Genomic DNA, 23,126 nt, shown 5'->3' with positions numbered 1-23,126 from the left:
TGCAGCCCAGGGATAAATCCCATTTGGTCGTGGTGAATAATCCTTTGAATGTACTGTTGGATCCTATTGGCTAGTATTTTGGTGAGAATTTTTGCATCCATGTTCATCAAGGATATTGGTCTGTAATTCTCCTTTTTGATGGGGTCTTTGTCTGGTTTTGGGATCAAGGTAATGCTGGCCTCATAAAATGAGTTTGGAAGTTTTCCTTCCATTTCTATGTTTTGGAACAGTTTCAGGAGAATAGGTATTAATTGTTTAAATATCTGATAGAATTCCCCTGGGAAGCCATCTGGCCCTCGGCTTTTGTTTCTTGGGAGATTTTGGATGACTGCTTCAATTTCCTTAGTGGTTATAGTTCTGTTCAGGTTTTCTATTTCTTCCTGGTTCAATTTTGGTAGTTGATACATCTCTAGGAATGCACCCATTTCTTCCAGGTTACCTAATTTGCTGGCATAGAGTTGCTCATAATATATTCTTATAATTGTTTGTATTTCCTTTGTGTTGGTTGTGATCTCTCCTCTTTCATTCATGATTATGATGATTTTGGTCATTTCTCTTTTCTTTTTGATCAGTCTGGCCAGGGGTTTATCAATCTTGTTAATTCTTTCAAAGAACCAGCTCCTAGTTTCGTTGATCTGTTCTACCATTCTTTTGGTTTCTAGTTCATTGATTTCTGCTCTGATCTTTATTATTTCTCTTCTCCTGCTGGGTTTAGGCTTTATTTGCTGTTCTTTTTCCAGCTCCTTTAGGTGTAGGGTTAGGTTGTGTATTTGAGACCTTTGTTGTTTCTTGAGAAAGGCTTGTATTGCTATATACTTTCCTCTCAGGACTGCCTGTGCTGTATCCCAAAGATTTTGAACAGTTGTGTTTTCATTTTCATTGGTTTCCATGAATTTTTTTAATTCTTCTTTAATTTCCTGGTTGACCCATTCATTCTTTAGTAGGATGCTCTTTATCCTCCATGTATTTAAGTTCTTTCCGACTTACCTCTTGTGATTGAGTTCTAGTTTCAAAGCATTGTGGTCTGAAAATATGCAGGGAATGATCCCAGTCTTTTGGTACCGGTTGAGACCTGATTTGGGACCTAGGATGTGATCAATTCTGGAGAATGTTCCATGGGCACTAGAGAAGAATGTGTATTCCGTTGCTTTGGGATGGAATGTTCTGAATATGTCTGTGAAGCCCATTTGGTCCAGTGTGTCATTTAAAGTCTTTATTTCCTTGTTGATCTTTTGCTTAGATGATCTGTCCATTTCAGTCAGGGGGGTCATAAAGTCCCCCACTATTATTGTATTGTTGTCAATGTGTTTCTTTGCTTTTGTTATTAATTGCCTTATATAATTGGCTGCTCCCATGTTTGGGGCATAGATATTTACAATTGTTAGATCTTCTTGTTGGATAGACTCTTTAAGTAGGATATAGTGTCCTTCCTCATCTCTTATTACAGTCTTTGTTTTAGTTTCTAAATTCCTTTAGTTTTTGTTTGTTCTGGAAGCTTTTAATCTCTCCTTCTATTTTCGATGACAGCCTAGCTGGATATAGTATTCTTGGCTGCATATTTTTCTCGTTTAGTGCTCTGAAGATATCTTGCCAGTCCTTTCTGGCCTGCCTGGTCTCTGTGGATAGGTCTGTTGCCAATCTAATGTTTCTACCATTGTAGGTTACATATCTCTTCTCCCGAGATGCTTTCAGGATTTTCTCTTTGTCTCTGAGACTCGTAAGTTTTACTATTAGATGTCGGGGTGTTGACCTATTATTATTGATTTTGAGAGGGGTTCTCTGTGCCTCCTGGATTTTAATGCCTGTTTCCTTCCTCACATTAGGGAAGTTCTCTGCTATTATTTGCTCCAATATACCTTCTGCCCTTCTCTCTCTCTCCTCTTCTTCTGGGATCCCAATTATTCTAATGTTGTTTCGTCTTATCATTTCACTTATCTCTCGAATTCTGCCCTCGTGATCCTGTAGTTGTTTCTCTCTCTTTTTCTCAGCCTCTTTATTGTCCATCATTTGGTCTTCTATATCACTGATTCTCTCTTCTGCCTCATTTATCATAGCATTTAGTGCCCCCATTTTTGATTGCACCTCATCAATAGCCTTTTTGATTTCGACTTGTTTAGATTTTAGTTCTTTTATTTCTTCCGAAAGGGTTTCTCTCATAACTTCCACGCTTTTTTCAAGCCCATGTAGTATCTTTAAAGTCATGATTCTGAACTCTTTCTGACATCGTACTAATGTCCGTATTGAGTAGGTCCCTGGCTGACGGTACTACCTCTTGTTCATTTTGCTGAGGTGATTTTTTTCGTCTTGTCATTTTGTCCAGAGGAGAATAGATGAATGAGAGAACAAAATGCTAACAGGTTTACAACGTCCCCAGCAAATATACTGTATACCAATCAGAAAAGACCTGAAACCAGGGCAAAAGAAAGGGAAAGAAAGAAAAAAGAAAGAGAAAAAAAAAGATAAAAAACAGAACAATACAAAAAAAGCAGAATATGATCAAATATGATCAGGCTAGTGCATAGATCAGTTCCACACACTAGATTTTAGGAGTATTTTGGTCTGTTAAAAAAAAGTGCCTCCTAAAATTTTAAAGGAAGAAAGACATATGTACAAAATAAGGGTTGATACAATGAAGGGATGGAAGATGACTGTAAAGATCAAAATTATAAAAGATTTTATAAAAGGACTTGATAAGATAAGAAGTTGTTTGAAAAAAGAAAGAAGATTTAAGGAAAAAAAAAGGAAAAAGGGAGAGAATGTGATCAGGCAGGAGACTAGAACAAAGCCATACACTAGTGATTTAGGGTATATTTTGATCTGTTAGAAGAAACTGTATCTCAAAATTTTAAAGAGAGAACAACTTACATATATATGCCAAAAATAAGTGTAACTACTATGAAAGGATAAAATATGACTCTAAAAATGAAAAATAAAAAATGTTTTTTTTTTAAAGGGATTGATAAGATGTTGGTTGAAAAAGGGAAAAAGAAAAATAAAAAAAAAAACAGTTAACAAAATTTAACTTTGATGAAATAATGAATCATGGTAAAAAATAGCTATGAATTCTAGGTGCAGTATTCCCCTAGCGCTGGAGTTCTCCCGTGCTCCTTGATCGGTAAACTTGGTCTTGGCTTGCTGGCTGTTCGTGCTGATCTTCTGGGGGAGGGGCCTGTTACTGTGGTTTCCAAATGTGTTTGCCGGAGGCGGAATTGCCCCGCCCTTGTCGGTCCGGGCTAAGGAAGCTGCTCAGGTTCGCTCTCAGGAGCTTTTGTTCCCTGCAAGCTCTCGGCACAGCTTTGGAAGACCAGGGCAAAAATGGTGGCCTCCCAATCTCCACCCGGAGGAGCCGAGAACTCGGGGCCCCGCTCCTCAGTGCGCCCCAGAGAAAAGCAGTCACTCCGTGTCCCCGGTCTCCGGCCGCACTCCGTGCTCACCCGGCCTGTGACCGAGCGTTGCTATCTCTGGCACCCGACCCCGTGTGGAGTCTCCAAATCCAGCAGATCCCTGCGGTTCGTTACCGCGCCGCTCCTCCCGGGGGAGGAAGGGGAGTCTGCCCGGGATCTGCCGCTTCTTGGGTCCCTGCTGGAGGAGCCGTGCCCCGACTGGGCCGCGGATCACAGTTTATGGCAACCCCGAGCTGAGAGCCCGCGCCTCGGCTCCGTCTCTGCAGCCAGCTTCTCCGCTCCGATACCTGGGAGCTCTGGCGCACTCAGGCACCCCCGGTCTTTCTCTGACCCCAAGGGTCCTGAGACCACACTGTCCCGGGAGGGTTCCACCCCCGTTTAGCCACTGCAGCGACGTCCCTCCGCCGAGCCAACTTCTAAAAGTTCCGATTTTATGCTCTGCGGCTCTATCACTTGCCAGAAGCGGCTGACGGAGGCCCCCTCCCTCGCCTTCTATCCTCCCGAATATCACCTTGGATTCACTTCTCCGCACGCCCTACCTTCCAGTAAGTGGTCGCTTCTCTGTTCAGAGAGTTGATGCTACTCTCCTCTTCGATCTCCTGTTGAGTTGGAAGGTGTTCAGAATGGTTTGATCGCTGTTCAGCTGAATTCCTGAGACCAGACGAAATCTAGGTCTCCTACTCCTCCGCCATCTTGCTCCGCCCCCCAATACCACACCACCTGTATTATCATAGCTTTATCTTAAAATCAAGTAGTGTGATTCTTCTGACTTTATTCTACTTTTTCATAGTTGTTTTAGCTGTTCTATTTCCTTTGCCTTTCCATAAACTTGTTGAATCCGCTAGTTTATATCCAAAAACATCCTGGTGGAATTTTGATTGGATTGTTTTGAATGTATAGATCAATTTAGTGAGAATTGACATCTTCACTATGTGAGTCTACCAGTCCATGAACACAGTATATCTCTGTACTTACTATTTAAGTCTTGATTACTTTTATCAGCATTCTGTGTTTTCAGCATACAGACCCTATGCATATCTTATTAGATTTATACCTAAGTATTGCAATTTTGGAGCTATTGAAATTAATTATGAGAATGCAAACTGGTATAGCACTTGTGGAATAAAATTTCAGACGCATTTAAGAAATGTTAAAACAATTCACACCCTCTCCACTCTAACCCAATGTCTGTGTTATATTATGTATATCTTATTAGAAAACATTCATATCTACCCAAGGATTCAGGTCAAAGATGTTGTTTTCATTTTATTAGTCATACGATAAAGGGAAAACAACTTGTTTCCACCAGGAAAAAATTGTGTATGTGATTAATTATGGTATATACAAACTTTAACATTCCAGGGAATACTTTCAAAAGTGAGGTAGGTCTATATGTGCTGTTATGGGAAGATTCTGCATCCATTTTATTAAGTGACAAAAGCTAGTGGCAGATCAATATGCACAGTAATACGGGTTAGGTTGAATACAAACAATATATTTGTAGAGCATATCTATGAAAAAGCCATAGTCACCTTTAGAATAACACACACTAGGGGCGCCTGTGTGGCTCAGCTGGTTAAGCGTCCGACTCTTGATTTCGGTTCAAGTCATGATCTCAGGGTCCTGAGACCGAGCTCCGAATCGGGCTCTGCATGGAGCCGGCTTGAGGGTCTCTCTCTCTCTCTCTCTCTCTATTTGCCCTTCCCTCCATCACACACTCTTTCTCTCAAAGAAAAGAAAATATTTTAAATTAAAAAAATAAAAATACACACTAGATTGCTAGTCATGGTGACTTCTGAGGAGGAGGCTGAATTGTGGAGGAACTTTGAAAAGGGGATATTGTGACTCATCTGTATTTTTAGAAGTTTTTTTGCAATAGGAAGATATGCACTACTACCTTCTTAAGTAAAATTGCTAGATAAGCCTAACAAAAAAAGCGGCTGCATGAAAGTAACTGCTAACTGATGCAGCAAACTGTGACATTTGAAGGGCTAACACAACAGAAGTGCATCTTTGTGCACACAAATTCTGATACAGTTTGGCAGGGGCCCTCTGCTTTTCCTAGACCCTGGGTCCAGGTTGCTTTCATCTTGTGGCTCCCCTATCTCAACACGGGGTCACCATGTTTGCTGGTGAATCAAGGGAGACAGCATGGAGTGGACATACTGGCTCGCAAACGCCTGGACGTGAGAAACAATGCTTCTGCTCACATCTCCATGGCCAAGGGTCATCACACAACCCTCCCTAACTACAAGGGGACTGGCAAGGTGGTATCCCCTGTATCCTGGAAGGAAAGCAAGACACACTATGGATGAACATTAAAGTTTCTCCCATGTATTGTTACACAGTAGGGGCTTAACCAAATGCAACTATTATAATTTGTTATGACTGACTTTATTGCTGGGAGGAGTTTCTTTTTTTAAGTTTTTTTTATTTGTCAGTGAGAGAGAGAGAGAGAGAGATTGCACAAGCAGGGGGAGCAGCGGGCAGAGGGAGAAGCAGGCTCCCCATTGAGCAGGGAGCCTGATATGGGACTCGAGCCCAGGACCCTGGGATCATGACCTGAGCCAAAGGCAGACGCTTAACTGACTGAGCCACCCAGGCATCCCAGGGGAGGAGTTTTTGAGGTCAGTTTGCCTTGGAATTCTTTGAACTTTTCAAGCACCTCCTGTGTGACAGATACTTTCAAGTACAGATGACATCTAATTTTCAAACGATTCTGTGATCCCAGCAGGGAGGATTCACTTCTTCATTTAGTGACCAGAGGATTACTACAGAGAGTAAGGTTCTATGTTGGGGGAGAGAAGGTGATTCCTAGCTGTTCCATGGGGACCAGTGCTGAGCTCGTTAGCAGGCCAGGTTCAAGAGTGAGACAGAGGAGCACACAGGGGAATACCAGGGAAAGGCTGCTGTAATTCGGGAAAGTGCCAGGTCTGGAAACAATGCCAGCGCCTGGGCAGTCAGTTTTCAAAGAACTCTGAGGCTCAGGCAGAAGAACTCTAGGTTAATAAAGCCCACAGACAGTACCCAAAACCTGTTTGATTCTCATTGTCACCTTCCTTCCTTAGCAACAGGTTTTTTAGTACCTTGGCCACAGCATCCTTCTTTTTGTCACCTGGAAGACACCATGCTGTCCTCAGGAATGATGTAGGACTCACAAGGTTGGACACAGACTGCAGTGGGTGGGAACAGCGTGGACTCTACACGAATTCAGACCCGGGTTCTAGTCGCTGCCCTGTCACTCACTAGCCACGTGATCCTGGGAAAATGACTAAGTCCCAGGAGCCTCAGGTTCTTTCTGAAGTGAGTGAGTTAAGTGAGTGGGTTTGATAAGCCCCGTCTTGCAGGACTGCAGGAATGCATGTGATATATGGAAAGCACCTTGCACAGTGCCTGGCATATATTGGAACTTTGATGAATGGCAGTGATTTCAAGTGTTGTTTTGATCCCAGGGCCTTCCACTCTCTCCTCTGGGGTATTATTTTATTTATTTATTTTTTTGTTACCGAGGTCATGTTAGAGAATGTGCAGCTCAATAGGACATGGAATAGCTAATCAGCCAAAGAGGGTGCTTCATAAGTAAAACTCAATCCATTTTCTAAATCAGAGGATATATGTGAGATATATGGGAATATGTGTGGCATTCAGGTGTGAGGGAACTGTCCCAGCTGGACACAATACAAAGCTCCCAGAATGTGAGTCAAAGACCAGCTCCTTCCCTCCCTCCAGCTGCTCTTCCACCAAACCACTCCTTTCACTCATTTCTCCCCCCACCAAAACCTAGACCTTGCTTACTTATAGCTGTCCAAACTACACTCCAGATAATCAAACTAAAATGACTTTTTAAGCAGTGGGTTCTGGCTTTGCATGGTCAGGACAAGAGTGCCAGTCTAGAGTCTTCTGGGCTCCACTTCAAAGAAATATCACTGTATTTCTTCAGAAATACTTGCAGATGACGGATATAAAACACCTAGTCTGTGCACTGTGTTCAAGGCCTTGGGATGAGAGTGCAGGATACCTTCTTTTCCTGCCCCAGGAGGAGATTTCTCCCTGGTTTGTCCATGATCCAGAAGGAACATGTCAGAGCAATTATCCATTTCAGACTTTGCTCCCACCTCTAAGGCACCCTGTCTCCAAGTAGGGCCACTGTCACCCCCCAGGTTCACGGTGATCAGCTGCACAGAAGGAAGCACGGTGACCTGACACCCTGAGCCACCCAGGCCAGGGGCACTTCCACTGCAGTGCTTGCCCCGGGAGACGCACTCCCTCACCTTTCTTCCACTTCTGCAGGTCTCAGGGCACCTCTCCCCACTTTCCTGCCATGAGTGCAGCTGCTAGACTGTCCCCTAAGGGTGGGACGTGTCCTGCTTCTCCTAATGTCCCCACTGCTCACACACAGGGCCTTCCAGAGAGCAGAGCTCAGCCCATGTCTGGGAATCAAGGAGCCAGTGAGCAGGGCTCCCTCTGTGCTGAGATGTCATTTCTCCTCCTTTCTTGAAGAACTAAGTGAGTGAAGGCGCACGCATCTATGTTACTTTTGCAGAATGACAGACGAGAAGGAGTAAGAAGCAAAAATGAATAATCTTTTATTTCCATATTTCCTGACCCCATCACTTGACTGCTCCATTTTTCCACCTTTCCAACAAATTCCTATGCCAATGCCCCGAGATTTCATTCCAGAATCCAAACAAGGAGGGAAGATCTCCCACCTTATTTCCAGAACATGACAAAACTCTTAAAACTCTTGAACTGGGTAAGTCCAAATGCTGTGGGGTGGATGTCACGCACACATTTACCTGCCGAAGCTGGTTAAAACTTCTACTCCAAGGAACAACATTTGAGAGCTTCCTCAAGAAACCCAAGCTCTGGATGTCAGAGTCATCGCAGAGAACAGGCCCCCAGAGATGCTGGCTCTTCACCCTGCTTTCTTCCCCCAACCCTCCCTGGCCCTGCCTTACTTAGAACTCCCGGGGCTCTCTCTTTTCACACACACACAGGGAAGAACCAAAATGTGGCCTCACTTCATGCCCAGCACCCCGCAGGAGAAGCTGCCGACCCCACCAAAGCCTGGAAAGGGCCTGGCCGCCACTGGGACTCAGGCCTCCTCTCCCTCATCTCTCACAGCTCCTTCAGACAGGGCCAGGGAGGAAGCCAGCTGCCCGCGCCTGACCCGGAGCACATACTCCAGCACTTGAACCTTGCTGGTTCAGCATGGGCCCTGGGACCCCACGGGAACTCGTAGCGGGCAGGGTCCCTGCCAGGCACCTGCCAGTACTCCAGGTACCCTTCCTGCACCCAGACTTTGGTGAGGAGCTCCCTGGGCTCCCCATAGATGATGTGCTCCTGACCGGCATACACCCCCATGACCCCCAGCGTTTCCCACACCTCCTCCTCGGGGACACGGTCGCCATGCAGGGGGCTCACCCCCAGGACCAAAACCAGGAGGCCGGTCTTGGGCATGCCATGCTCACCGCTCAGCATCCCATCACAGGTGAGACCCAGGACATTGGCCAGGATGTAGGAGTGGTCACTGCGCTCCACTTCCTTCACGTCCACGCCAAAGACCAGCCGCATGCACTCGGAGGCTTGGCCCAAGATCACTGGGAAGTCGTCCTGGTAATCTTTGCTGACAATCTCCAGCATCTCTGCCTGGCGGGTCAGCTGCTTGTTGGAGTATTTGTGGAGCAGGAACTCCACCAGGGCAGCCACTTTCACGTGGAGTTTGTCCTGGAGAGAGGGTTGCGTGACTTCCGGCTCCTCCCAGGTGCTCGAACCCTCCTTATTTAAGCTGCTGGGACCTCCTCTTCCCCAGCCCCCAACAGCTGTGCTTCCACCAGGCCCTGGGCCAGGCCTGGGTCTTCCTCCATTAGGTCCTGACCCCCGGTTTTTTAAAGCAGGCCCCCAGCCTCTGTCAGACCAGGATGCGGACGTCCTGACACACCGCCTGTGGACTTGGCACAAACAGGCCTCCCAGGGCGGACAGCAGGGGCAGGCTTCAGTGCGTTGTCCCTGTTCTGGAGTCCAGGTCCCTCCCTGAGCCCTCCCTCAGGGATCTCAGCATGAGCTGCAGCACCGCTGGTGATGCGGTCTCTGCTGTCTCCAGGCCTGTTCCCTCGGACCAAAGCCCTCCCTGCCCTGAGAGCCACGGGCAAAGACTGTGGACATCGCATCAGGCTACACAGTCCAGGGATTCCCCGAGATGGGTCCTTCAGGTCCCTTAGCCCTACCCTCTGTTCCCCATCTGGACTCCCTGGATGGCTGGTGCCCTCATCCCTGCTCCTGAGGGCCACTCCTCACAACAAGCGCTCAGTGTCTCTGGGACCCAGAGCAGAAGCCAGGACACGCCTCATGTCACCGTTGTCTCACCCAGAGGCCTCCCAGGACTGATTCTCTACTGGGTCCAGGGTCCTTCATTCCTCCCTCTGGTCCTCACCTTGACTCCTGACAGAACCTGGGCCCTCCTGCCCCCGTCCCCACACGTGTGTGCGCGTGCTTGCCTTTGGCATTTGCACAATGATGGTCGGGAAGGCATCAGAAGCAAGAACCAGCAAACTTCTCTCTCTTCAGCTTCTGACCCTCGTCTCTTGCTTCTTCCGTTCTTGCACCTTTCCAACCCATCCCTAGGCCAATGCCCTGTGATTTCAGTCCAGAGCCCAAGCAAGTAGGCAAGGTGTCCAGGCTGGTGTCCAGGGCATGAAGAAAAACTTTTTCTTAAAGGTATTTATTTATTTGAGAAAGAGAAAGCACACACAGGGGGAGAGAGAGAAGCAGAGTCTCCACTGAGCGGGGAGCCCCATGTGGGGTGTGATCCCAGGATCCTGAGATCCTGACCTGAGCCGATGGCAGACGCTTAACCAACAGAGGACCCAGGCACCCCAAGAACATGATAAAACTCTTAACTCTTGGACTGGGTAAGAACAAATGCTGCAGAGTGGATGGTACTCACACAATCAGCCCCTGAAGCAGCTGAAACCTTCTATGGCAAGGAACCCCACAGGAGAGCTTCCTCAAGGACACCAAGCTCTGGATGTGGGAGTCATCCCAGGAAACAACCCCCCCACCCGCAGGAGGCTCCTTGCCCTGCTTTGTTCTCCCAACCCTCCCTGGCCCTGCACTCCTTAAAATGCCCAGGGCTCTGTCTTCACGGGCACACAAAAACACACACACAGGGAAGAACCAGCAAGTGGCCTCACTTCATGCCCAGCACCCCGCAGGAGAGGCTGCCGAACCCAGCACAGCCTGGAAAGGGCCTGGCGGACCCCAGGGCTCAGGCCCCCTCTTCCTCATCTCTCACAGTCCCTTCAGACAGGGCCAGGGAGGAAGCCAGCTGCCCGCGCCTGACCTGGAGCAAATACTCCAGCATTTGCAACTTGCTGGTTTCGGCGTGGGCCCTGGAACCCCATGGGACCTCATAGCAGGAAGGTCACTGCCAGGCACCTGCCAGTATTCCACGTACCCTTCCTGCACCCAGACCTTGGTGAGGAGCTCCCTCGGCTCCCTGTAGATGACATGCTCCTGGCCGGCATACACCCCCATGACCCCTAGCATTTCCCACACCTCCTTCTCGGGGGCACAGTCGCCTTGCAGGAGACTCACCCCCAGGAGCACCACCAGGATGCCAGTCTTGGGCACTCCCTGCTCACCGCTCAGCATCCCATCATAGGTGAGGCCCAGGATGGAGACCAGAATGTAGGAGTGGTCGCTGGGGTCCACTTCCTTCACATCCATACCAAAGACCAGCTGCAAGCACTCGGAGGCGTGGCCCAAGATCACACGGAAGGCATCCAGGGCATCCTGGCTGACGATCTCCAGCATCTCTGCCTGGCTGGTCGGCTCCTTGGTGTGATACTTGAGGAGCAGGAACTCCACCAGGTCGGCCAGCTTCCCCTGGATTATGTTTTGGAGCCCCGGCTGGGCTTCTTTGGGCTCCTCGCGGGGGCTGGCGCCCTCCTCACCAGAGCTGCTGGAGCCCTGGTCAGGCTGGCTGCAGGCAGTGGCTGCTTGGGCAGTGGGGGAGGGGCAGGCACTCAGAGAGCTCTGGGGACGACTCTGGAACCCAGCAGCAGACCCCTTCTCCGAGGGGACCAGAAAAGGGCAGAGCAGGAGCCCGATGGGGCGGTGGACTGGGAGGAGGCCAAGGTGGAGAAGGAGGAGGGGGTGCGGGGGACCTTCTCCTCCCCAGCCCCCAACAGCTGTGCCTCCACCAGGCCCTGGGCCGGGCCTGGGTCTTCCTCCAGCTTCCAGAGCTCACTCCTCTGACCCAGGGGCATGGTGTTTGTGTCGGGCTGAACCTGAAGAAAGAGGTGGGATGGCTCCTCAGGGTGCAGCCCAGGCAGCAGAGGCCTGAAGTCCCGGAGCTGACAGTGCGCTGCGTCGGACTTGGGTGCTGAGGGGTCCCCTCTGGGGTGGGACGGGCGAGCCCCTGGCTCCATGCTCAGAGCAAGTACCTCACCTTGACCACTGGCACTCACCTGCACCTCCCCTGCTCTGGGACCTTAGAGGCTCCTGCCTCAGACCTAGGCCTCGACTCTGAGCTCTGGAAGCCCCTGGAGGAGAAAAGGAGGAGTCACTTCGGGGTGCAGACACAGAGCACGGCCCACGGCCCCCAGTGGGGCAGGAGGGCTGGGGCGCACTCTGTGAGGTCCCCATCCGTCCAAGCTGGGTGGTCCCCTCCTTGGCCCCTCAGGGGACTGCTATTTCCCCTGGCAGGGCCTGGGCCGCACCCCCGCAGCCTGAGGCCAAGGGTCACAGCAAGACCACAAGCGAGGGGGGCCCACCTCTGCCCACGCCTGCCAGAGGTCTAAGGGCTCATTTCGGGATCCCAGGGACGGCCAAGCTCGGGTGCCATCTGTGCTGGGATGGGCGCACCTCTCTGTCTATACCTTGACCCCACGGAAGGTCTGGGAAAACTCCCTGTGTTGACCGGAGGCCACCCTCCTGGTGCCAAGGCCTCATCTCTGGGAGACGCCAGAAGGAAAAGTCAGTTGAAATAACTTGGCCCACCGATCGCCCGTCTCCCCAGGGCTGGCAGCAGCGGCAGGGAATGCCTGAGCCCTAAGGATCCTGCTGTGGGAGGCAGCCCCTCAATTCTCATCTGCCCCCCACCATCAGGGCCAGACCCAGAGCCAGGGCACCTGCCTCCTCTGCTACCCGAGTCCAGACCCTCAGGCCCAGGCCCTCTCCATCCTGAGAGGAAGGATCTGGAGAGGAGGAGGGACTCAGCCTGACAGGCCCCACCCAGGGTTCCCAGGGCCTCCAGGTAGGGGCTGCACAGACTTCTGGGCCATCCTTCCTGGTCCCGAGGGGTGGTGGGGAGTCACTCACTCCTCCCTCGGGTGTCCCCACACTGATTTTTGGCAGGAGCAGGGACTCCTGTGTGTCTCCCAGGTGCGCTTCCCCAGATGACCTGACCCCGACTTCTCCCAGCATGGTCCTCACCTCCCTGAGAGCTCCGAGAAAAGGGGGAGGAGCCAGCACGTCCTCATCCAGGGCCACGTCTTCATCTCCCCCCTCAGCCCCCGGCAAGATCCCAAAGGGCTGGTAGTAGGGACAGGCCCCTCTGTCCTGGGGTGGGGATGCCCTCAGGCCCCCAGGACGCTAATCTTCTTTCTTCCTGCCAGGGCCTGCCCTTCTTCCAGGTCCCCAACGTGAGACAGAAGCCATGTGCCCCTCAGACCAAGACCTCAGCTCCCCGAGGACTCCCGCCTTCTGGCCCATGAGACAAGTGAGCATGCGTGCCAGTTGGGCCCCCGCTGACCGATCCTCCCTGGATCGGGCACGGCCAGACTCCGGTGCCCTGGCTTCTTTGCTGAGATGGGGTGGAGGGGGTACGGCCAGTCCTCCCCTAGGGTCCTCACCCTGACTCCCAACCGGACCCGTGCCCCGCCCCCCCCGACCCCGCACTCCACCCTCACACACACACAGGCCCGCCCCACCCCAGGCCCGCTCCTTCTCACCACAGGCCCTCAGGCTCTAACAGCCAGATGTGGACCCCCGGACAGGAGGCATGGGCTCCTTCTCCACAAGGGTCCTCCTCCATGGCCTGTCCGTACTGCGGCCCAGTGAGTTCTCCCTCTGGTCCTCCCCTTCCATCCTGGCAGGACCGGCTCAGCCTGGGCGGCCCTGAAGCCTGCTCCTTCCACCCAGACCCCAGGCTCTAGGAGACGTGGCTGGGAAGTCAGGACACGCCCTAGGTGACCATCTGGCCCTGGGGCCTCCCGGGACCGAAACTGTTCTCTGTCCCCAATCCCGCAGTCCTCCTTCCGGTCCTCGTATTTTCACCCAGCAACACGTGGGCCACCGCCCCCCACCCGCATACTCGAGGCAGGGCTCCATCCAAACGGCCAGGGGTTCTCGGAGGCCCTGAGGCCAAAGTGGCCATGCACCGTGTGGTCTCTTCCATCCCAGGAGTCTCCCATGGCTGAATCAGGGCCGCGGTCCTGCGGGCTCCCTGGGGAGTCCCTTGGGGGTCCTTGCTTCGAGCCCTGGCAGGTCCTAGGCCACTCTGGCTGCTGTCCCCAAGCTGGTCTGCCATCACCAAGGCCCTCCCTGCCCTGAGCCCACCGGGGTAAGTCTGTGGCCAACACGTGCAGCCACGAAGCCCAGGGCTTCCCAAGGCTGAGATGAGGTGTCCGGGTCTCTCGGGCCTTCTTCTGATCTCCACCAGGACTCCCTGGGTGCCTATGCCTCTGCCTGTCCCTACTGCCTGTGGATCGGCTCCTGGGCACCGGGGCATCCCGTGTCTGGGACACCCGGATGGGCGAGTGGGGGACACACAAGCGCACGCACGAACACAATCGGGGTGTCCCCGTCCTCCACTCGGGCCTCTAGGGACTGACTCTGGGGTGGGGTCCAGGGTCTCTCAGTCCTTCCTCTGCAACTTCAGCGTAAACCCAACAGGACCTGGGCCTGCCCCTCTGCCCCCCTGAGCGAGGCCCTGCTCCTTCGATCCACCAAGGACCCCAGGTTCTCGGGAGACCCAGATGCAGAAGTCTGCTGCACTGGCCACGTGTCCCCATCCCACCCAGGGGGGGCTCCCTAGACTGACATCATGGGTGGGCTTCTGCGGGGCTCCCCTCTGTCCTCCCTCAGGGTTTAACCCTGGCCTCCCCAAGCCACCCCCACCACGGGGTGACCAGGGCCCTCCCCTCTGCCCACCTGAGCATCTGCTCCTTTCATCAGGCCCTCACCTCAGTCTCTCTGAGACACGGACTCAGAAGTCCAGACTCACCACGTGTTCCAATCAGCCCCCCTCCCCCCAATGGACCTTCCCTGACTGACGCTGTGCTGGGGTCCAGGGTCCTTCACTCCTCCCTCTGCATCCTCACCATAAAGTCCAGCAGGACCTGAGGCCTCCCCTCTGCCCAACGAGGGAGGCCCTTCTCCTTCTGCCAAGGCATCCAGGGTCTTTGAGACCTGGATGCGGAAGTCAGGACTCACCACGTGTTCCCATCACCACCCCCCCCTCCGCCACCACGGACCTTTCCAGACTGAGGCTGGGCGGGGGTCCAGGGTCCCTCAGTCCTCTGTCTGCATCCTCAGCGTGAAGCCCAGCAGGACCAGGGCCCACCCCTCTGCCCACCCAAGGGAGATCCAGCAATTGCACTACTGGGTATTTAGCACAAAGATAGAAATGTAGGGATCCGAAGGGATGTGCACCCCAATGTTTATAGCAGCAATGTCCACAATAGCCAAACTGCGGAAAGAGCCAAGATGCCCATCGACAGATGAATGGATAAAGAAGTTGTGGTATATATACACAATGGAATATTATGCAGCCATCAAAAGGAATGCGATCTTGCCTTTTGCAATGACGTGGATGGAACTGGAGGGTGTTATGCTGAGTGAAATAAGTCAATCAGAAAGACATGTATCATATGACCTCACTGATATGAGGAATTCTTAATCTCAGGATACTGAGGGTTGCTGGAGTGGGGGTGGTGGGGGCGATGGGGTGGCTGGGTGATAGACATTCCATAGGGTATGTGCTATGGTGAGTGCCGTGAATTGTGCAAGACTGTTGAATCACAGATCTGTACTTCTAAAACAAATAATGCAATATAAGTTAAGAAAAAATAAAAAGAAGAAGATAGCAGGAGGGGAAGAATGAAAGGGGGGAAATCGGAGGGGGAGACCAAGCATGAGAGAGGGTGTACTCCGAAAAACAAACTGAGGGTTCTGGAGGGGAGGGGGGGTGGGGGGATGGGTAGCCTGGTGATGGCTATTAAAGAGGGCACGTTCTGCGTGGAGCACTGGGTGTTATGCACAAACAGTGAATCATGGAACACTGCATTAAAAACTAATGATATAATGTATGGTGATTAACATAACAATAAAAAATTTTAAAAAACAAAACAAAAACAGCTCCTGGATTCATTAATTTGGTCTTCTTGGGTTTTGTTTTATAGTTTAAATTTCATTTGTTTTTGATTAATCTTTATTTTTTTTCTTTCTACTGGCTTGGTTTTTGTTTTTGTTTAAGTATAATGTTATGTTTTTTATTTGATATTTGTCTTGCTCTGTGATGTATTCCTGTATAGTTATAATGTCTCCTCTTAGAATAGTTTTGCTGCATTCCAAAGATTTTGGATCATTGTAGTTTATTTTCATTTTTCTCCATATATTTTTTGATTTCCTTTTTTAGTTCTTGTTTCATCTATTCAATATTTGGTAGAATGTTATTTAGCCTCCATGTGTTTGTGCTCTTTCCATCTTTTTTTCTTGCAATTGCTTCCTAGTTTCATACTATTGTGGTAAGAAAAATGCATGATACAATTTCAATCTTTTTTAATTTGAGACTTTTTTGTGGCCTAACATAGGATCTTTTGGAGAATGCCTCATGTACTGGAAAAGATTGTGTATTCCAATATTTTTTAAATGAAATGTTCTGAATATATCCGGTAGGTCCATCTGGTACATCGTGTTATTCAAAGTCATTGTTTCCTTGTTGATTTTCTAGCTAGATAATCTATCCATTGATGTGAGTGAGGTCTTGAAGTCCTCTATTGTATTACTGTGATTACCTTCCTTTATGGCTCTTAAGAGTTGCTTTGTGTATTTCAGTGCTCCTATATTGTGTGCATAAACATATTGTTTTAAGTTTTCTTTGTATCTTTCAGCACTTTTAATGTGACATGCCACACCTCTCTGGCCTGCAAAGTTTCTAAGAAATTTATTGATAGTTTTATGTCATTTCCCTTATATGTAAGTTTTCTTTTCTAGTGCTTTTTAAAATAATTCTCACTTTATCAATACTTTTTGCCATGAGGTGTCTTTGTTTGCACCTCCTTGCTTTGATTTTTTGGGGGGAGGGTTTCTTTGTGCCTCCTGGATCTGGATACCTCTTTCCTTCCCCAAATTAATGAAATTCTCAGCTATTATTTCTTCAAATAAATTTTCTGCCCCTCTTTCTCTCTCTCCTTCAGGATTCTTTATAAAGTGAATGTTATTAATCTTGATGATACGCTGAGTTCCCTTCACCTTGTCACATACTTTATTATTATTTTCTTTCTTTTTTGCTGTTCATCTTTGTTGTTTTCCATTAATCCTCCTTTAGCTCCCTGATCCATTCCTCTGCCTCATCTTATATGCTATTGCTTCCCTCTACTGTATTTTATTTCAGTACTGAGTTCTTTATCTAAGTCTGGGTCTCTTTTCAGTATGTTCTGTCTTTGTCTCACTGAGAGCCTACAGTCTTTTCTCAAATCCCATGAATATCTTACAGCCATTACTTTGAATTTATAACAGTCATATTGATTATTTCTGTTCATTTAGCAATTTGATGCAGTTTTGCCCTTGTTCTTTTGGGACATATTCCTCCACCTCATTATTATGTGTAACCCTCTGTGCTTGTTTCCTATGTATTTGGAAAATAAGCTACATTTCTTGACCTTAACAGTCATGGCTTTTTGAAGAAGAGGTCCTGTGTTGTCCAGCAGCACAATGCCCCGGTTCACCAGAACCAGGTACTCTAAGGAGGGTCTCTATGTGGATTGTGTGCACTTTACTATCATGACTGACTAGAGTTTCCTTCAGTCCATTTGGCTGCAATTGACAACTGTGCTTGTTACACCAAGAAGGTTTTTGATCCTGTGCTGTGAAGGGACCAGCCTGCTCCAACATGTGCTAGAAGTTGGAAGTTGACAGCAGTCAGGAAAATGCCTGCCTTAAGCTCATGTGCAGGGGCTACTTGAAGGATGATATCCTTGCCGTGTGCCTTGAGGCTCCCAAAGTGGGCAGTAATAGCAGTCATACCTGCTATGGCTGCCCTTGCCCCAATTTTTAATTCTATCTCATTATGATAAGGAAAGCTAGTTTGTATGACTTTACCCTTCTTAAAATGTTAATAAATGTTTATTGTTCTTATATAAGGTCTATCTTGGAAAATGTTCCATGTTCCCCTAGAAATCATGCCAAAATTTCTATATATATTTAATATCTCTGGGTTTTGGTATACATATATTTATAATTGTGAAGTGTCATTATTGTTATGTGTCCTTTTCCTTTCTTACAGTTTCATGTTTGTGTGAATTTAGTATAAGTGCCACTGATCTCAATCGGTTACTACTTCAGCACAGTCTATTTTTTTTTTATTGTTTCATTAACAATCTATCAACGTCTGTCCTTAGAACTAAGGAGAGTATCCTGTAGGCAGCATAGTTATTTTCTCTTTTTAAATCCATTCCATTCTGTCAATCTGTATCTTTTGAATGGGACATTTAATAGGATTACTGGTGGGAAAATAACTCAATGCCTTTTTGTTAAGTGTTTTCTTGTTATAGCTATTGCTGTCCCTCATTACCTTTTTTAATGCCTTCATTTTGTTTTTTAATAATGGGATGCTTTTATTTACCTCCTATTTCCTTTTGTCTGTAGTTTATTGATACTTTATTTGTCATTACCATAGTGTATTTGTTTGCTGGGGCTGCCATATCAAGTATCGCAACCTGGGTTGTAATTAATAATAGTTAATTTTCTCACTTTTCTGGAGGCTACAAGATGGACGTCAAGGGGTTGGCAGAGTTGAATTTTGTTGGGAACCCTTTCCTTGGCTTGTAGACATCCATCTTCTCTGTCTTTACACGGCTGTAACTCTAAAAGTGTCAGTATCTTAAACTCCACTTATATGAAATCACGTATATTGGATGAAGGTGACCCATATGATCCATGTTGACTTAATTGCCTATTGGAAGTACTATTTCCAAATACAGACACTATAAAATAATGGAGGTTAGGATTTCAACATATGAATTAAGAGGGGACCCAATTCGGTCCACAACACATGTGGATTACAAAAAAATGATTTCTACAATACATTACGTTACTGATATCATAGATGAGATTTTTGTATGTGTGGGCCCATTAATATGTATTTATAATAATTTTCAGGTTTCTCATCCCCAATGTGACTGGGTAAAAAGTCCATGTGGTCACCTGTGGAAAGCTGAAAGCCCTAACCTACTCGTCAAACCCTTGCTGACCACTGCTGGCCTGCCAAGAACCCTGTCCCCTCTCTCCAGAGAAAACGAAGTCACTCGGATTGAGGGGGGTGGATTCTCGCATTGTGACCAGCGAGGGTATGGAGCTGAGGTTCACTGAGGTCTAGAGGGCTGGGTTCTGGGGTCTCAGAGCTCAGAGAGCACGTGACATGTCCCTTCTACTCACAGATGGGGAAATGGATGTCCAGAGAGGGGAGGAGTTGGCCCGCAACCGCAAAACCCCATCTCGAGCTCTTCTCCAAGTGCCGTTTCAGGGGACAATCCCCCATTTCCAGAAGGTAGCAACTGGGGCTCCAGGCCCCAGATAGAGCCACAGCCCATACCCCATTCAAAAAACGTCCAGGTTCTCCTGGGGCTGCATGCACCCTTCCACCCAGCGACCACACGAGCCATTAGTGGTGAGGTTGTGGACAGGGGACTCGGCTGCCAGTTTCTCCCGCTCTAAAAGGGGACAGTGTCCCGCATTCTGGTGGACATTACCACTAGGCACCACATATGTCCCCTGCACTTCAGAGACCACTGAGGAAATGACCTGCAGTGTCCCTACCCCTGTGAGAGCCCGTCCCATACTCACCTTTCTCTTTCAAGAATCCCCAGCCAGCCACCCAGCAGGCCTAGGGAACTCAAGGTGGGCCTGCGCTAAATTGGGGCAGGCAGCCCCTTCCGATGAATTGCCCACAGGGAACGGGAGGGGTGATCTTCATGAGAGCGATGTCATTGTGCTCTAAACTGGGGATGTATTTCTCATGAATGATGATTTTCTCGACATCTCTCTCCTGTTGAGGCAGCTTCACTGGCTTTTCATTCCCATACACAATTTCCCTTGTTCCAAAAATCAGTCTCCAGTCATATACTTTTCTGTGGGCACAGAGGCAAGCCAGGTCATCCTCAGAAAGGCCGGACTTGACAGAAACCTCTGGTGATCATGATCCTCAGAGCCCTCCTCAGCAAGGGCCTGGGACCACCCACTCATGGTCTGGTTGCCACAAAGCCCAGAGCCCCGGGGAGACTGCGCACAGAGAGCCCTGGAGAATGTCCCTTTCTGGGAAGAGCCTTTCTGAAGACCCCCCTCCACGTGCTCCCACACGTACTTTTTGGAGAGGAAGCAGTGGGCAGCCGTAAGCAGCCAATGGGAGTTCAGCAAGGTGCCTCCGCACGCATGGTACATTCGGTTATTATGGGACATGATTACCTGGAGGCTGACCATCCAGGGCCAGGCCCCGATTGTTGCATCCTGCCCTCTGACGATACGGCCACTTCCCAGTGGGTTCTGCCTGAACCATAACCCACAGGGGGCACTGGGGAGAGACCAGGGGCACAGTTCAAACCAAGAATAGGCACAGCCTGTACTCGCAGCTGCACGATGGGGGAATCAGGGCTAGGGGGCTGGGCAAAATGGGGCAACCAGGAGTGTGGAGGGTCTGAGGGGGAGCTGCTGAGGAGAGGCACTGTCAGTGCGGTAGGGAAGCCAGAAGCTGCAGACTTCGGAACTGGTTTTGAGGAGTATGAGTTCTGGGGTCTTGTGGGTGAAGCCCCAAGGCGAGGAAAGAAGGCGCCATAGGAAGCAAGACGGATGATAAGGGCCCTAGAAATATGGGAGATCCCGAGGCAGGGGGGAGGCTAGAGGAGGTGAGAGAGAGGTGTAATGGCTTGAGGTCTTTAGAGCCAATTCTGGGTGGGAGACTCAGGAAACAGCCACAGGGGTCTTGGGGCTGCAGTGTGGGGTTGGATGGTGGCAGGAGGAGGGAGAGTAGCCAAGGCAGGTCCAGTGATCCCAGGTGTGGGGAGCAGCGGCGTCCTGGGGTGGAAGTTCTGGGAACTGGGGAGAGGCCACAAGAGTTTGGGGGTAACTTGGGGTCTGTCAGAGTCTAAGGTGGAGGCCCAACCCTAGAAGAATGCCATGACAACACCCTGGGGTCTTTGGGGTCAGCCACAGGAGGAGCACCTCACTATCCGTGGGAAGAAAGGGGTTTCTAAAAATTGGGACTTGATGTACATGAGGCAGTGAGGTCAGTCTCTAGGTGAGGGAAGGACCCCAGCGTCTGTGCTACGGGAGGCATAGGAGCCCGGGGACAGCCCTGGGGTCTCTCGGCTGATGAAGCTGGGAGAAAGGATGGTCTGAGTTGGGGATGTGGGTCACACCCGTGAGACCCAGGGGACTACTAAGGCCCAAGCTTGGCCTCCTTCCTAGTCCTGGACAGAGGGAGTCTGGGTGGGGCTTGCTATTCAGAAGACACCCTTTCCACCCCCGGACGTGTCCCTGACACATACTCACACGTGGCGTTATCTTTGGCAACCACAGACACTGCCAAGGCCAGCAGAACAGCAGTTGGCAGCATCTCTACCATACTCCTGCCCCAGCCTGGCCTGGAAGCCCAGTGACCTCACACAGCTCTGTGGCCTCCTGACCAATCAGCATGGCTACATCCCCCCTCCCCCACCCCAATAGTCAGGCCAGGCAGGAGCCCTTTAGCTTAACCGGTCCAGGCTGAAACAAGATGCCAGCTTTCTGTACAGGCTCCTCTGCACCCCTCGGGTGATGGGGGCTCATGTGTAGCCCCCTCCCTCTGTCCCAAGGCCAGGATCTTCATTCCCAGTTACCCTTTGAAGGCTCCGTATCATCTGAGGATCCAGTTTTGTGCAGTGTCAGGGTCTGCCCCTCATGCAAGCTGCAACCACAGTTCCTGTTACAAATCATGGGTTGAGGGACAGTTCTGTCCCTCTGTGTCAAGATGATGCAGCATGTCAAGGTCACAGGGTGTTGGGATCACCAGATTAATCGATCCTTGACCCTGTGTAGGGCAAATTGTCTTTCCCTCTTCCAAGTACATACTATCAGCACATTTTTCAAAGAGCCACTTTGAATTTCTCTAATTTAGGACTACAAAGCCCACCTTTCTATTCACTGCTGAGTATCACAGGGTCAGGTGTTTCCTACCTGAGTGTCTCCAGGTCTCCTCTCTGGGACCTACATGCAGGAAGATGTGTCTCCTATACCTGAGGGTCAGGAATTCTCACCACAATAACCTGAATATCCTGAGGTTTCATTTTTCTGATTGTCAGGAGACGGCATCTCACCAATGGGAGGATGACAAATGCTCACCTCACATACCTGCATGTGAAGAAGTTTCACCTTCCTGTAGGAGTGTGAGGAGGTCACACCTCCACCTGCATGAAGGGCAGTGTGCCCTCCTCTCCCTGAGTGTAAGTTCTCCACCAGACCATCTGAGCATCAACAGGTTGTGCCTCGCCTACCTGTGTGTCAGGACACCTCATAGCTTCTTCCTGAGTGTTATGAGTTTTCAGATTGTCAAATGAGCTTTATTCTCCTACTAACTTTCTAACTGAATGTCACACTTTCTCAGCTGACATAACTTTCAGGAGGTCACATGCCCTTCAACTGAATATCCAGTAGGTCTTATATATCTTTACTGGAGTATCAGGAGCCATCATCTCCTAATGCTAACCCTAACCCCTACCCCTAACCCTAGCCCTAACCCTAACCCTCACCCCTCACCCTCACCCTCACCATAAACCCTAAACCTAAACCTAAAACTCACCCTCACCCTCAACCTAACCCTAACCCTCACCCTAACCCAGGGCTAGTCAGCAGAGAATCTGGAAGGCCAGCCCTCCAGAGCCCCTGCTAGACCAGCCAGAGACTCCTTGAGCCCAGAGCGAGCCCTCCCCTGCCTGCCCAGCCACGCACCTGCCCCTGAGCTTCATGATGGCCTGTTCTTGACCGTGAAGGTGAGCTGGCCGACTAGGAGGGGAGTCCAGCTGGTGGGACAGTCTGTAGCTACAGGACAGAGTGACACCTCTGAGCTAGCAGGGGCCACACTCTGGTCTCCCTCCCGGAGCCTGACCAGGAGCTGGAATCTCGGTGCCCGAGGGGCCAGCACACAACAGGGTCTGCACTGACCAGGGATCCATGGCCCCCAGGGAGAGCCCACTCTGCCCTCTCCCCGCTCCTGCCTGGCCTCACCTCTCCTCACTGTGGGGCTGCAGGACCCGGAACCAGGCCCCATAGGGACGGCTCGGTTCCAGCTTGTAATGATTTCAATGTCTAAAAAGGGCTGAAATCCCTGAATGCCCATGGGGTCCCTCATTACAGTAACGACCCCCTTCCCACTCGGGCATCCTGCTGGCAGGCCCCTCCTCCCCGGCCTCCTTCCTGCCCCTCTGACTCCAGCCGGGGCTGCCGCCAGGGACAGGCTGAACCTCT

The 23,126-nt window shown here is 50.1% G+C and overlaps 1 protein-coding gene and 1 pseudogene across 1 annotated transcript; both read right to left on the bottom strand.

Moving 5' to 3' along the window:
* The window catches only part of LOC148162236 (acrosin-like), a 41,996-nt pseudogene extending 20,756 nt beyond the window's left edge, over positions 1–21,240 (bottom strand).
* Positions 10,550–12,053, bottom strand: LOC148162237 (melanoma-associated antigen 8-like). Its single transcript, XM_088020102.1, is given in 4 exon segments — positions 10,550–10,829; positions 10,832–11,641; positions 11,876–11,950; positions 12,038–12,053. Coding segments are annotated over 4 exon segments (1,059 nt in total). The 3' UTR covers positions 10,550–10,671.
* Positions 21,241–23,126: the final 1,886 nt, after the last annotated feature.

The sequence above is a fragment of the Eumetopias jubatus genome, unplaced genomic scaffold (assembly GCF_037043125.1).
Source record: "Eumetopias jubatus isolate StellerSeaLion01/CBP00866 unplaced genomic scaffold, mEumJub1_p1.0 scaffold_17, whole genome shotgun sequence".
NCBI classification, from domain to species: Eukaryota; Metazoa; Chordata; class Mammalia; order Carnivora; family Otariidae; genus Eumetopias; species Eumetopias jubatus.
This window is presented reverse-complemented; position numbering and strand designations above follow the sequence as displayed.